Source organism: Pleurodeles waltl, chromosome 10 (genome assembly GCF_031143425.1).
Source record: "Pleurodeles waltl isolate 20211129_DDA chromosome 10, aPleWal1.hap1.20221129, whole genome shotgun sequence".
Lineage (NCBI taxonomy): Eukaryota > Metazoa > Chordata > Amphibia > Caudata > Salamandridae > Pleurodeles > Pleurodeles waltl.
The window spans coordinates 29,856,329-29,869,382 of record NC_090449.1 but is presented as its reverse complement, the minus strand read 5'-3'; the positions used below and the strand labels follow the sequence as shown (position 1 = coordinate 29,869,382).

Genomic DNA, 13,054 nt, shown 5'->3' with positions numbered 1-13,054 from the left:
CCTTCTCTCTTTAGTGACAAACATGGTTGTGTGTGGTTTGTCCGTGGCGGGTGGCTGCAGTTTGACTGTGGTTTGACTAGTCATCTTACAGTTCGTATGTGGGTGTCCTGGTGGTTCTCTGCTAAACTATTTCGGTCCGAATTAATGTTTGAAAGTAGATATGTTTCAATAAAAAGGCTGGTCCGGCCCATCAAAGAATTAAAGGTTTCCAAGGCGAGACGCTGAAAATTACCCCTTTTCTATTATGGTTTTAAGTAAAAGGACACTGTTGGAAAACGACCCTTCAACCCAGAGGGAGCCTGGGTAGTTAATGATGACTGAAAAGAGTGGTTCTCATAGGTATACTTTAGTGCAAGCCTTTCACACTGTAGATCTCAGTCGGTTTAGGCACTCAATGGAGACCATTGTAGAAGCAACACAAAAAGAACACCATTTAGATTTTTTTACGAAAACATATTCAAGACCAAAAACATGCAATGAATACATGAATCCGTCGTTTTCTGGTGGTGTGTGACCCCAGTGTAGTGCGCATAGACAAGCGCCACCCTTGTGGGTTCTCTCCCACTGGCCTCTTACCACGACCCCACATCACCAGGGGTAAGTCTGTTTACTCCACGAGTTTCTACCCCACCTTACTACATCATTTTTACAGCTAATGTTTGCCTTTGACAGCGTAGGCGCATGGATACCTCTGTGTGGGTGTGATTTCATTCCTTGCACTGGTGGGCACTTCTGTTGTGGAACCACCGTGACCTCGCCCTCTGTGGCTCTGGAGGTCTAGACAGGTAGTTGCAACACACGTGAGCAGTGAATGGTCTTAGGTCATTTTCCGTCATCGTTAGTCCACACACTCAATAACTATTTCAGACACCCCAGTATTTCTTCTGTCCTGATGAGAGCCACAAATCCATACCAGGTCGAAACATCGTCAACAACAAGCGAACTATGCAACATTAATTGAAGCTTACAGCCGGTTTGTTGAGAAACACACAAGAAAAAAATTGTATCTTTGTTTCACACCTTTTGCAGCGGTTTGGTGTGTCCTTTTTGCACACTGCACAGGGGTTACCTATCACCAGAAAACTACGGATTTATCTACTGTTTCTATGCTTTAAATGTAAGTCTTGAATATATTTTTGTAAAAAAACAAAATGGTGTTGATTTTGTGTTGCTTTTACAATGAACTGCACCGAGTGCCTGCAGCGGGGCTGTGTATTGTGAAAAGTTTGCACTAAGTGATGCTTTTAAGTAAAATGAAGCCGAGGCCCCGGTAGTGAGGTTCATGGACAGCCATGGGCGAGTCTTCTCTTGGGACTGTCACAAGTTCTCTTTCACAGTGTAGCGCTTGAGGTGACCACAGACATCTAGAGCACCTTATGAAACGGTGAATCAATGAATGCCGTAGTCCTGGTTGTAAATAACCACTCTGACTGATATGTTGTGCTAAATGTGTTCCCTTTCTTTTCCCGGTGATGCTTCCACGGCCTCCTCTCCAGAAGTACCTCGGTTCCCTCGGAGCAGGCGCCGCGACGCAGGACGGAGATGAGTGAGACCTACGCCGTGGTAAACAAGGTCCGCACGGGCCCTCCTCGGGTGGGCAGCTCCCCGGCCACCATGGAAGCCCGCACTCCACCGACGCCGGCTCAGTACAACATAAGGCCCCAGAGTAACTCTGGTGGGGCGAGTGCGGCGCCCGTGTACAGCGCCGTGAGGCCCAAATCCAAGATGTGCGCCAGCCCACCTTCTGAGGGCCAAGCACTGGACGGCGGCTGGGCAGCCCCACCCAACTACTCCTTAGCCGGGGCCCCCGCTTTCCAGGAAAAACCGCCGGAGAACAACTATGCCACCCTCTACATCCGCGGAGCAGGTAATGTGGGGCCTGGACCGAGGCACCGGGCAACCAGCATCGCCGCCCTCTTTAAGCCCTGGTGCTGCCTTGTGACTAAAAGGGACTAGTGAGGGGCGCCATGCAGGCTCGGGGAAGGAGGGTCGCCCCTCTACGAATCTGCAGGTCGTGCACACTAGTGCTTGGAATGAAACTGTGAAGTGAAGGAGCAGACCGGAAACGGAAGTGGTACTGCAGGATAGAACCGAGCACCTGTGTGGGTCTGGAGTCCTTGCACTGGAGAAGCTGTGGGTGCTGCAGGTCAGGCTGGGCATTGTTGGGGTTCAGTACTAGAATGGTGGGAGTCCTGCTGGTCAGGACTGGGGTGCATTAACGGGTCCCCGTATTGGAATACCAGCAGGCCAGAGAAGAGATGTGTTGGAGGAGCTATGTGGGTATAGCAAGGATTTCTGTGGGTCTGGACTGAAGTGCACTGGGTGAGTTGAGGGGGCAGAGGGGCCCAGTATTTATAGAGCAAGGGGCAATGCAGGTCAGATGCCTAGTAGAGTTGAATGTGGGATCTTCTTCCCTACACATTCAGTGTCTTCTGTTACCAGTTCCAAAAATAAGGACAGCGCCCTCATGCGGTGGACATCAGACGTTGTGCCAAAGCCTCACAGCATGAGGCCAAAGTACAATGCACAGCCCCAGTATTCATTCAACACACCCAGAAGCCCCCCCTGCTCCCCTTACCACTCGGGTCTAGTTTGTGGGTGTTCGATTCCGGTTTTTACAGCTAGATTGCATAGTTAGGTCACTTTCCTTCCAACAGTTTAAACAGACTACCTTACATTCTGCAGTGATTAATTCCAGAGGTCTGGGTTAGAACAGTGCCTGTAAACAACTCCGATCTCATGCCTAACTCTTGCACCCAGAATTAAAATACCCTAGGCATTGACACATTTTCATAATTCGATTACTGCCTTCTGTTCATATTTTGCTTCCTTCTCTGCGTTCTACGAATAGCTGCCCGTTCCCAAGGACACTTTTTCATGAATCCCTTTTATCCTATTTACCCCGGGTGATGCTGGGTACGTTACATCAGTGGATATTTGACTAGGTTACTGGGCAAAGAGGGCCTCACAGGTTCGCGCCCTCAACACAGTAGAGTGGGGAACTCCAGTTCCCACACAACACATCCCAGAACTCCAGCCCTGAAGAGATACCTATATTCCTCCTGGTACATTTGGTACAACAAACTGGTTACCCTTCTACTCATGGGGCACGCGTGTCAAGGAATGTGGCAATCCAGTCGAAACACTATCCATGTGAGATCACGCCTTAGGTCTACAGGGTTTGTGAAATAATCCTAAATATCTTCGATTGCTACGGTCTTGGGGAGCACCATCCTTGATCTTCCTCAACTCCTATGTTTCGGATCAGCTCCCATCACAAGAACTTCTGCAGGCTACTGGTTCCTGTAGAATTTGCATCTTCTTCTAGTAATTTCAATGGTTCCTGACAAGTTCAAGTGACCATTACAGGAGCATGGAGCATAGTTTGTCAACTGACCAACAGAGGGTACAAATACTCCTCCCACCGTCACGTATCTCAGTTGATGGGGTTCTGGCACTCACCCACTGCCTGGCAGTGATGAATCTCTGGGATAATTCCCAAGTGTTGTTGTAGCCACCTCTGCCAAAGTTACTGCCAAACCAAAGACTACTAGCCGGTATTAGTAAGTGGACGCATGATAAACCACCCATGTCATTTATGTGGCTTTCATCCAGCGTGGGAGGAGACATGGTTCCTCTGAGCCACGCTGAGACATTCAAATTTAGAAAGACCCTTGACTTCCCTCCGTCAGAAGCTGTGTCAACCATTCAGAAACCCAGCAACTCGTGGGACTGTTTCAGAATTCTAAGACACAGCTGTCTGTAGCCAAAACACTACCAGTGGCCGCTATAAAGAACTGACAGTCGCACCATGTAAAGTACAGAAAAAAAGTGATTTTATTTATAATCTAAGACAACATAGTATTGGCACAGCCTGAAGACAACAGGGTGTTTATTTCAATAAGTTTAGGCTACAGTCATTCATATCAGCATGTCAAAAGTAAAATACTAATTGATTTATGAACAGTACAATATAGTTAAACTAAATGCAAATTTAAAAAAGAGAAACGTATTGATAATATGCTGACTCTTTACAGCTCCTTCACCCTCTTATATGTCATGTCTCATCCATATGTTCACTTTCATGTGGTACTCAAAGTTATTTGTAAAAGAGTGCTTTTTATTCTCCTTTGGTTGGCTTAATGTAAAGTACGCTGACACCGCCTAGAAATGCTGCAATATATATATATATATATATATATATATATATATATATATATATATATATATATATATATATATATATATATATAATGTTCGATGGCATGTGTAGCTGCAGATACACATGCTGTGCACAGTCCGCCGTCTGGTGTTGGGCTCGGAGAGTTACAAGTTGTTTTTCTTCAAAGAAGCCTTTTCGAGTCACGAGACCGAGGGACTCCTCCCATTTCGATTCCATTGCGCATGGGCATTGACTCCATCTTAGATAGTTTTTTTTCCGCCATCGGGTTCGGACGTGTTCCTTTTCGCTCCGTGTTTCGGGTCGGAAAGTTAGTTAGAATCTCGGAAAAAAACGTCGGTATTGTTGCGTTCGGTATCGGGCTAGTTAGAACAAATCGACACCGAATTTTGAAGAGCTCCGGTGGCCCTTCGGGGTAATTTCGATCCCCCGTCGGGGCCTGGTCGGCCCGACCGCGTGCGACTTCAAGACTGATGGAACGGACCCCGTTCTGCTTCTGTCCAAAATGCCATAACAAATATCCGTATACGGATCAGCATCTGGTCTGTAACTTGTGCTTGTCCCCCGAGCACAAGGAGGATACGTGTGAAGCCTGTCGAGCGTTTCAGTCGAGGAAGACGCTGAGAGACCGAAGAGCCAGAAGATTACAAATGGCGTCCACGCCGACAGGTCAACAACGGTTCGAGGAGGAAGGAGAAGCTTTCTCCATCCACGAGTCGGATTCAGAAGAACTTGACGCCGAAGAAACAACAACCGTGAGTAAGACGTCGAAAATAAGGACTCACGAAAAGTCCACAAAAGCCCAGGGGACGCCACCGCCAACAGGCCATGGCTTAACCCGAAAACTAGGTGACCGACCCAAGGCACCAAAAAAGGGCATGCTGGTGTCGAAGTCCTCCGACTCCGGTCGTGATACCGCCACACAGCAACCTCGGAGCCGAGACAGTGGCTCTGAGAAACTTCGGCACAGAGACAACGGCACCGAAGAGATTCGGCACCGAGACACCGCGCCGAAACCAAAGAAAATTTCTTCGGAGCCGAAAAAGACTTCCGAAAAGGTTTCGGTCCCGAAACATCCAGCCTCGGAGCCGAAAACTAGTTCCTATACAGAGGAACAAGGGTTAACCACCCAATTACATAGATTTGGAGAGGAGCTTCAAGCTGTAGAGCCTGACTACACGCAAAGAAGGCTTCATATTCATGAGGACACAGGGAAGATAACCACTCTTCCCCCAATCAAGATTAAGGGGAAACTTGCCTTTCAACAAGGGGACAAGCAACCACAGGCAAAGGTGGCAAAGAAAACAACCCCACCACCTTCTCCACCACCATCAACACATGCATCACCAGCGACAACTCCACCACTAATGCACTCACCAGCTCATACCACAATGAGTCAGGATGATCCCGATGCATGGGACCTCTACGATGCTCCAGTGTCTGACAATAGCCCAGACTCTTATCCTACAAAACCGTCACCACCTGAGGACAGTACATCCTATACACAGGTGTTCGCAAGGGCAGCCGAATTTCACAATGTCTCCTTACATTCGGAACCAATTGAGGATGACTTTCTCTTTAACACCCTATCCTCCACCCATAGCCAGTACCAAAGCCTTCCCATGCTCCCAGGAATGCTAAGACATTCAAAACAAATATTTCAGGCTCCAGTTAAAGGCAGAGCCATAACTCCAAGGGTGGAGAAAAAGTATAAGCCACCGCCCACAGATCCAATATATATTACAACACAACTAACACCAGACTCAGTAGTTGTGGGGGCAGCTCGTAAGAGAGCCAACTCTCATACCTCAGGCGACGCACCACCTCCAGACAAGGAGAGCCGCAAGTTTGATGCTGCGGGAAAAAGGGTTGCAGCACAAGCAGCAAATCAATTCACAAGCACTTTTGGCAAGATACGTGTAGGAAGTTGGCTCTGTATGTGCTATTTCAAAGTAAGGAATAGCATGCACAGAGTCCAAGGGTTCCCCTTAGAGGTAAAATAGTGGTAAAAATAGATAATACTAATGCTCTATTTTGTGGTAGTGTGGTCGAGCAGTAGGCTTATCCAAGGAGTAGTGTTAAGCATTTGTTGTACATACACATAGACAATAAATGAGGTACACACACTCAGAGACAAATCCAGCCAATAGGTTTTTATATAGAAAAATATCTTTTCTTAGTTTATTTTAAGAACCACAGGTTCAAATTCTACATGTAATAGCTCATTCGAAAGGTATTGCAGGTAAGTACTTTAGGAACTTCAAATCATAAAAATTGCATGTATACTTTTCAAGTTATTCACAAATAGCTGTTTTAAAAGTGGACACTTAGTGCAATTTTCACAGTTCCTAGGGGAGGTAAGTATTTGTTAGTTTTACCAGGTAAGTAAGACACTTACAGGGTTCAGTTCTTGGTCCAAGGTAGCCCACCGTTGGGGGTTCAGAGCAACCCCAAAGTCACCACACCAGCAGCTCAGGGCCGGTCAGGTGCAGAGTTCAAAGTGGTGCCCAAAACACATAGGCTAGAATGGAGAGAAGGGGGTGCCCCGGTTCCGGTCTGCTTGCAGGTAAGTACCCGCGTCTTCGGAGGGCAGACCAGGGGGGTTTTGTAGGGCACGGGGGGGGACACAAGCCCACAGAGGAATTTCACCCTCAGCAGCGCGGGGGCGGCCGGGTGCAGTGTAGAAACAAGCGTCGGGTTTGTAATGGAAGTCAATGGGAGATCTAGGGATCTCTTCAGCGCTGCAGGCAGGCAAGGGGGGGGGTTCCTCGGGGAAACCTCCACTTGGTCAAGGGAGAGGGACTCCTGGGGGTCACTCCTCCAGTGAAAGTCCGGTCCTTCGGGTCCTGGGGGCTGCGGGTGCAGGGTCTCTCCCAGGTGTCGGGACTTAGGATTCAAAGAGTCGCGGTCAGGGGAAGCCTCGGGATTCCCTCTGCAGGCGGCGCTGTGGGGGCTCAGGGGGGACAGGTTTTTGTACTCACAGTCTTAGAGTAGTCCTGGGGTCCCTCCTGAGGTGTTGGATCGCCACCAGCCGAGTCGGGGTCGCCGGGTGCAGTGTTGCAAGTCTCACACCTTTTGCGGGGAGCTTGCAGGGTTCTTTAAAGCTGCTGGAAACAAAGTTGCAGCCTTTCTTGGAGCAGGTCCGCTGTCCTCGGGAGTTTCTTGTCTTTTCGAAGCAGGGGCAGTCCTCAGAGGATGTCGAGGTCGCTGGTCCCTTTGGAAGGCGTCGCTGGAGCAGGATCTTTGGAAGGCAGGAGACAGGCCGGTGAGTTTCTGGAGCCAAGGCAGTAGTCGTCTTCTGGTCTTCCTCTGCAGGGGTTTTCAGCTAGGCAGTCCTTCTTCTTGTAGTTGCAGGAATCTAATTTTCTAGGGTTCAGGGTAGCCCTTAAATACTAAATTTAAGGGCGTGTTTAGGTCTGGGGGGTTAGTAGCCAATGGCTACTAGCCCTGAGGGTGGGTACACCCTCTTTGTGCCTCCTCCCAAGGGGAGGGGGTCACAATCCTAACCCTATTGGGGGAATCCTCCATCTGCAAGATGGAGGATTTCTAAAAGTTAGAGGCACTTCAGCTCAGGACACCTTAGGGGCTGTCCTGACTGGCCAGTGACTCCTCCTTGTTGCTTTCTTTGTTCCCTCCAGCCTTGCCGCCAAAAGTGGGGGCCGTGGCCGGAGGGGGCGGGCAACTCCACTAAGCTGGAGTGCCCTGCTGGGCTGTGACAAAGGGGTGAGCCTTTGAGGCTCACCGCCAGGTGTTACAGCTCCTGCCTGGGGGAGGTGTTAGCATCTCCACCCAGTGCAGGCTTTGTTACTGGCCTCAGAGTGACAAAGGCACTCTCCCCATGGGGCCAGCAACATGTCTCTGGTGTGGCAGGCTGCTGGAACTAGTCAGCCTACACAGACAGTCGGTTAAGTTTCAGGGGGCACCTCTAAGGTGCCCTCTGGGGTGTGTTTTGCAATAAAATGTACACTGGCATCAGTGTGCATTTATTGTGCTGAGAAGTTTGATACCAAACTTCCCAGTTTTCAGTGTAGCCATTATGGTGCTGTGGAGTTCGTGTTTGACGAACTCCCAGACCATATACTCTTATGGCTACCCTGCACTTACAATGTCTAAGGTTTTGTTTAGACACTGTAGGGGTACCATGCTCATGCACTGGTACCCTCACCTATGGTATAGTGCACCCTGCCTTAGGGCTGTAAGGCCTGCTAGAGGGGTGTCTTACCTATACTGCATAGGCAGTGAGAGGCTGGCATGGCACCCTGAGGGGAGTGCCATGTCGACTTACTCGTTTTGTCCTCACTAGCACACACAAGCTGGCAAGCAGTGTGTCTGTGCTGAGTGAGAGGTCTCCAGGGTGGCATAAGACATGCTGCAGCCCTTAGAGACCTTCCTTGGCATCAGGGCCCTTGGTACTAGAAGTACCAGTTACAAGGGACTTATCTGGATGCCAGGGTCTGCCAATTGTGGATACAATGGTACATTTTAGGTGAAGGAACACTGGTGCTGGGGCCTGGTTAGCAGGGTCCCAGCACACTTCTCAGTCAAGTCAGCATCAGTATCAGGCAAAAAGTGGGGGGTAACTGCAACAGGGAGCCATTTCTTTACACAAGCCCCCCCCAGCCCACAGGCCAGGAGACTCAGCCCAAGCTGGGAGAGTCTTCCTAGTCTGTCAGGCGAGGAAGAGTAGGAGAAATAGGCTGGTTAGTTGCAGGGCCTACTCTGCCTTACATCCTTCTGTTCAGGTCATTCCCTTTGGGGAACTGACCCACTTCCACAGTGATAGGACCTAGTCTGAATTGCCTCTTGTGTGCCTCTTCAATGTCTCCACCCATTCTTTTTATTTTGGGTTTAGAGGTATCCACCTCTGCTAATCTTATCTTAGCCAGGGTCATCCCTAGCTTACCCAAAGAGGTTACCCAGAGCTGGAGTAACCCCACCATGACCAACAGGGTCAGGGGGCCTAACTTGCTATTTGGCATGGGGTCTGACCACCATGCCAAGGATAGTGCAGCCATAAAGGCTAACACCCAGCAGAGGCCACTGACAGCTGTCAGTGCCCAGAACCACACCTTTAGCTCTTCACCTACAGGGGAAGGGGCTAAGTTACAGGCTTCTTTGGGTTCAGGGTGCCTGTCTGCTGTATTAGAGTGGGGGGTTACCACATTTTGTAGTAAACACCCTTCTTCCACTCTTTCTTCTGTTAGCTGAGGAGCCACCCACTCAGGTTTAACAGTTGCCTGACTAGCCAGGACTTCTTGTGGGTCAGGTTGGACTTTATCAGGGCCATTTTTGGAGTTCTCCCCTACTGGAGCAGAATCTCCCTGGCTTGCTGTAACCTTGGCTAAAGGTTGTCCACCCTTCCTACTCTGTTTTCTTTTCTTCTTCTTCTGGGGCCTGCTTGCATTTACTGCAGAGGCAGGACTTCCAGAATCCTTGGGAGAGGACTGGCACTGGACCAGTTCCTCTCTTGGGCTCTGACTAACCTCTGGGTAGTCATTTCCAAGGAGACAATCAAGGGGGAGGTCTGTACTGACTACTACCCTTCTCCAGCTAAGAGTGCCACCCACTTCTATGGGTACTAAAGCCACAGGCCTCTTAGTGACCCTGTCTAGGCTAACTCTTACCCTGGCAGTCTCACCTGGGATGTACTGGTTTGAGAGCACCAGCCTGTCATGCACAATAGTGTGACTGGCACAAGTGTCTCTCAGGGCAGTGGTTGGGATTCCATTCACCAGTAGGTGGTGGAAGTGTCTACTTCCCTCTGGAATCTCCAACTCACCTGTTGGGCCCTGTTTCCAGTTGAAGGCTATGAAGACCTCCTCATCTGAGGAGTCATCTCCCATGGCTACACTGGTTACCCCTGGAATCTTGTTCTGGGGTTTGTTTTTGGGACAAGAAGTGTCCTTGGTGTGGTGCCCAGACTGTTTACAGTTGTGGCACCATGCCTTAGTGGCATCCCAGTTCTTACCCTGGTACCCACCTTTGTTTTGGGTTGTGTCTTGGGGCCCACCCACCTGTTCTGGTTTTTGGGGGCCTACAGAGGACTCTTTTTCTTTGTTTCTAGTGTCACCCACTTTCTCCTGGGGAGTTTTTGTAACCCCTTTCTTTTGGTCACCCCCAGTGGAAGTTTTGGTTACCCTAGTCTTGACCCAGTGGTCTGCCTTCTTTCCCAATTCTTGGGGAGAAATTGGACCTAGGTCTACCAGATACTGATGCAACTTTTCATTGAAGCAGTTACTTAAAATGTGTTCTTTCATAAACAAATTATAAAGCCCAACATAGTCACACACTTCATTTCCAGTTAACCAACCATCTAGTGTTTTTACTGAGTAGTCTACAAAATCAACCCAGGTCTGGCTCGAGGATTTTTGAGCCCCCCTGAATCTAATTCTATACTCCTCAGTGGAGAATCCAAAGCCCTCAATCAGGGTACCCTTCATGAGGTCATAAGATTCTGCATCTTTTCCAGAGAGTGTGAGGAGTCTATCCCTACACTTTCCAGTGAACATTTCCCAAAGGAGAGCACCCCAGTGAGATCTGTTCACTTTTCTGGTTACACAAGCCCTCTCAAAAGCTGTGAACCATTTGGTGATGTCATCACCATCTTCATATTTTGTTACAATCCCTTTGGGGATTTTTAGGATGTCAGGAGAATCTCTGACCCTATTTAAGTTGCTGCCACCATCGATGGGACCTAGGCCCATCTCTTTTCTTTCCCTTTCTATGGCTAGGAGCTGCTTTTCCAAAGCCAATCTTTTGACCATCCTGGCTAACAGGGGGTCATCTTCACTGGAGTTATCCTCAGTGATTTCAGAGGTGTTGGTCTCTCTTGTGAGGGAACCAGCATCTCTGACTATTATTTTTGGAGTCAGGGTTTGAGGGACCCTGTTCTCCCTAGATAGGACTGGTAGGGGGGAATTGTCCTCCAAGTCACTATCCTCTTCCTCTGAGTTGCCACCCTCAGAGGGGTTGGCCTTTTCAAACTCTGCCAAAAGCTCCTGGAGCTGTATTTTGGTAGGTTTGGGGCCCATTGTTATTTTCTTTATTTTACAGAGTGACCTTAGCTCCCTCATCTTAAGATGGAGGTAAGGTGTGGTGTCGAGTTCCACCACAGTCACATCTGTGCTAGACATTTTGCTTCTAAAAGTTGGAATACTTTTTAAGAATCTACAACTGGTTCTAGAATCTAATTCAAACTTTTACAAACTTTTAAACTCTAAAAGAAATGCTAAACAGGGACTTAACACACAAGGCCCTAGCAGGACTTTTAAGAATTTAGAAAACTTTTCAAATTGCAAAAATCTATTTCTAATGACAATTTTGGAATTTGTCGTGTGATCAGGTATTGGCTGAGTAGTCCAGCAAATGCAAAGTCTTGTATCCCACCGCTGCCACCAATGTAGGAAGTTGGCTCTGTATGTGCTATTTCAAAGTAAGGAATAGCATGCACAGAGTCCAAGGGTTCCCCTTAGAGGTAAAATAGTGGTAAAAATAGATAATACTAATGCTCTATTTTGTGGTAGTGTGGTCGAGCAGTAGGCTTATCCAAGGAGTAGTGTTAAGCATTTGTTGTACATACACATAGACAATAAATGAGGTACACACACTCAGAGACAAATCCAGCCAATAGGTTTTTATATAGAAAAATATCTTTTCTTAGTTTATTTTAAGAACCACAGGTTCAAATTCTACATGTAATAGCTCATTCGAAAGGTATTGCAGGTAAGTACTTTAGGAACTTCAAATCATAAAAATTGCATGTATACTTTTCAAGTTATTCACAAATAGCTGTTTTAAAAGTGGACACTTAGTGCAATTTTCACAGTTCCTAGGGGAGGTAAGTATTTGTTAGTTTTACCAGGTAAGTAAGACACTTACAGGGTTCAGTTCTTGGTCCAAGGTAGCCCACCGTTGGGGGTTCAGAGCAACCCCAAAGTCACCACACCAGCAGCTCAGGGCCGGTCAGGTGCAGAGTTCAAAGTGGTGCCCAAAACACATAGGCTAGAATGGAGAGAAGGGGGTGCCCCGGTTCCGGTCTGCTTGCAGGTAAGTACCCGCGTCTTCGGAGGGCAGACCAGGGGGGTTTTGTAGGGCACCGGGGGGGACACAAGCCCACAGAGGAATTTCACCCTCAGCAGCGCGGGGGCGGCCGGGTGCAGTGTAGAAACAAGCGTCGGGTTTGTAATGGAAGTCAATGGGAGATCTAGGGATCTCTTCAGCGCTGCAGGCAGGCAAGGGGGGGGTTCCTCGGGGAAACCTCCACTTGGTCAAGGGAGAGGGACTCCTGGGGGTCACTCCTCCAGTGAAAGTCCGGTCCTTCGGGTCCTGGGGGCTGCGGGTGCAGGGTCTCTCCCAGGTGTCGGGACTTAGGATTCAAAGAGTCGCGGTCAGGGGAAGCCTCGGGATTCCCTCTGCAGGCGGCGCTGTGGGGGCTCAGGGGGGACAGGTTTTTGTACTCACAGTCTTAGAGTAGTCCTGGGGTCCCTCCTGAGGTGTTGGATCGCCACCAGCCGAGTCGGGGTCGCCGGGTGCAGTGTTGCAAGTCTCACACCTTTTGCGGGGAGCTTGCAGGGTTCTTTAAAGCTGCTGGAAACAAAGTTGCAGCCTTTCTTGGAGCAGGTCCGCTGTCCTCGGGAGTTTCTTGTCTTTTCGAAGCAGGGGCAGTCCTCAGAGGATGTCGAGGTCGCTGGTCCCTTTGGAAGGCGTCGCTGGAGCAGGATCTTTGGAAGGCAGGAGACAGGCCGGTGAGTTTCTGGAGCCAAGGCAGTAGTCGTCTTCTGGTCTTCCTCTGCAGGGGTTTTCAGCTAGGCAGTCCTTCTTCTTGTAGTTGCAGGAATCTAATTTTCTAGGGTTCAGGGTAGCCCTTAAATACTA

At 48.9% G+C, this 13,054-nt stretch overlaps 1 protein-coding gene across 1 annotated transcript in view; it reads left to right on the top strand.

Moving 5' to 3' along the window:
- The window catches only part of PTPN18 (protein tyrosine phosphatase non-receptor type 18), a 266,237-nt gene that overhangs the window by 207,616 nt on the left and 45,567 nt on the right, over positions 1–13,054 (top strand). Inside the window, exon 13 of the mRNA XM_069209534.1 lies at positions 1,497–1,867. Coding sequence (XP_069065635.1) covers positions 1,497–1,867 — 371 coding nt within the window. The remainder of the gene's footprint in view (positions 1–1,496; positions 1,868–13,054) is intronic.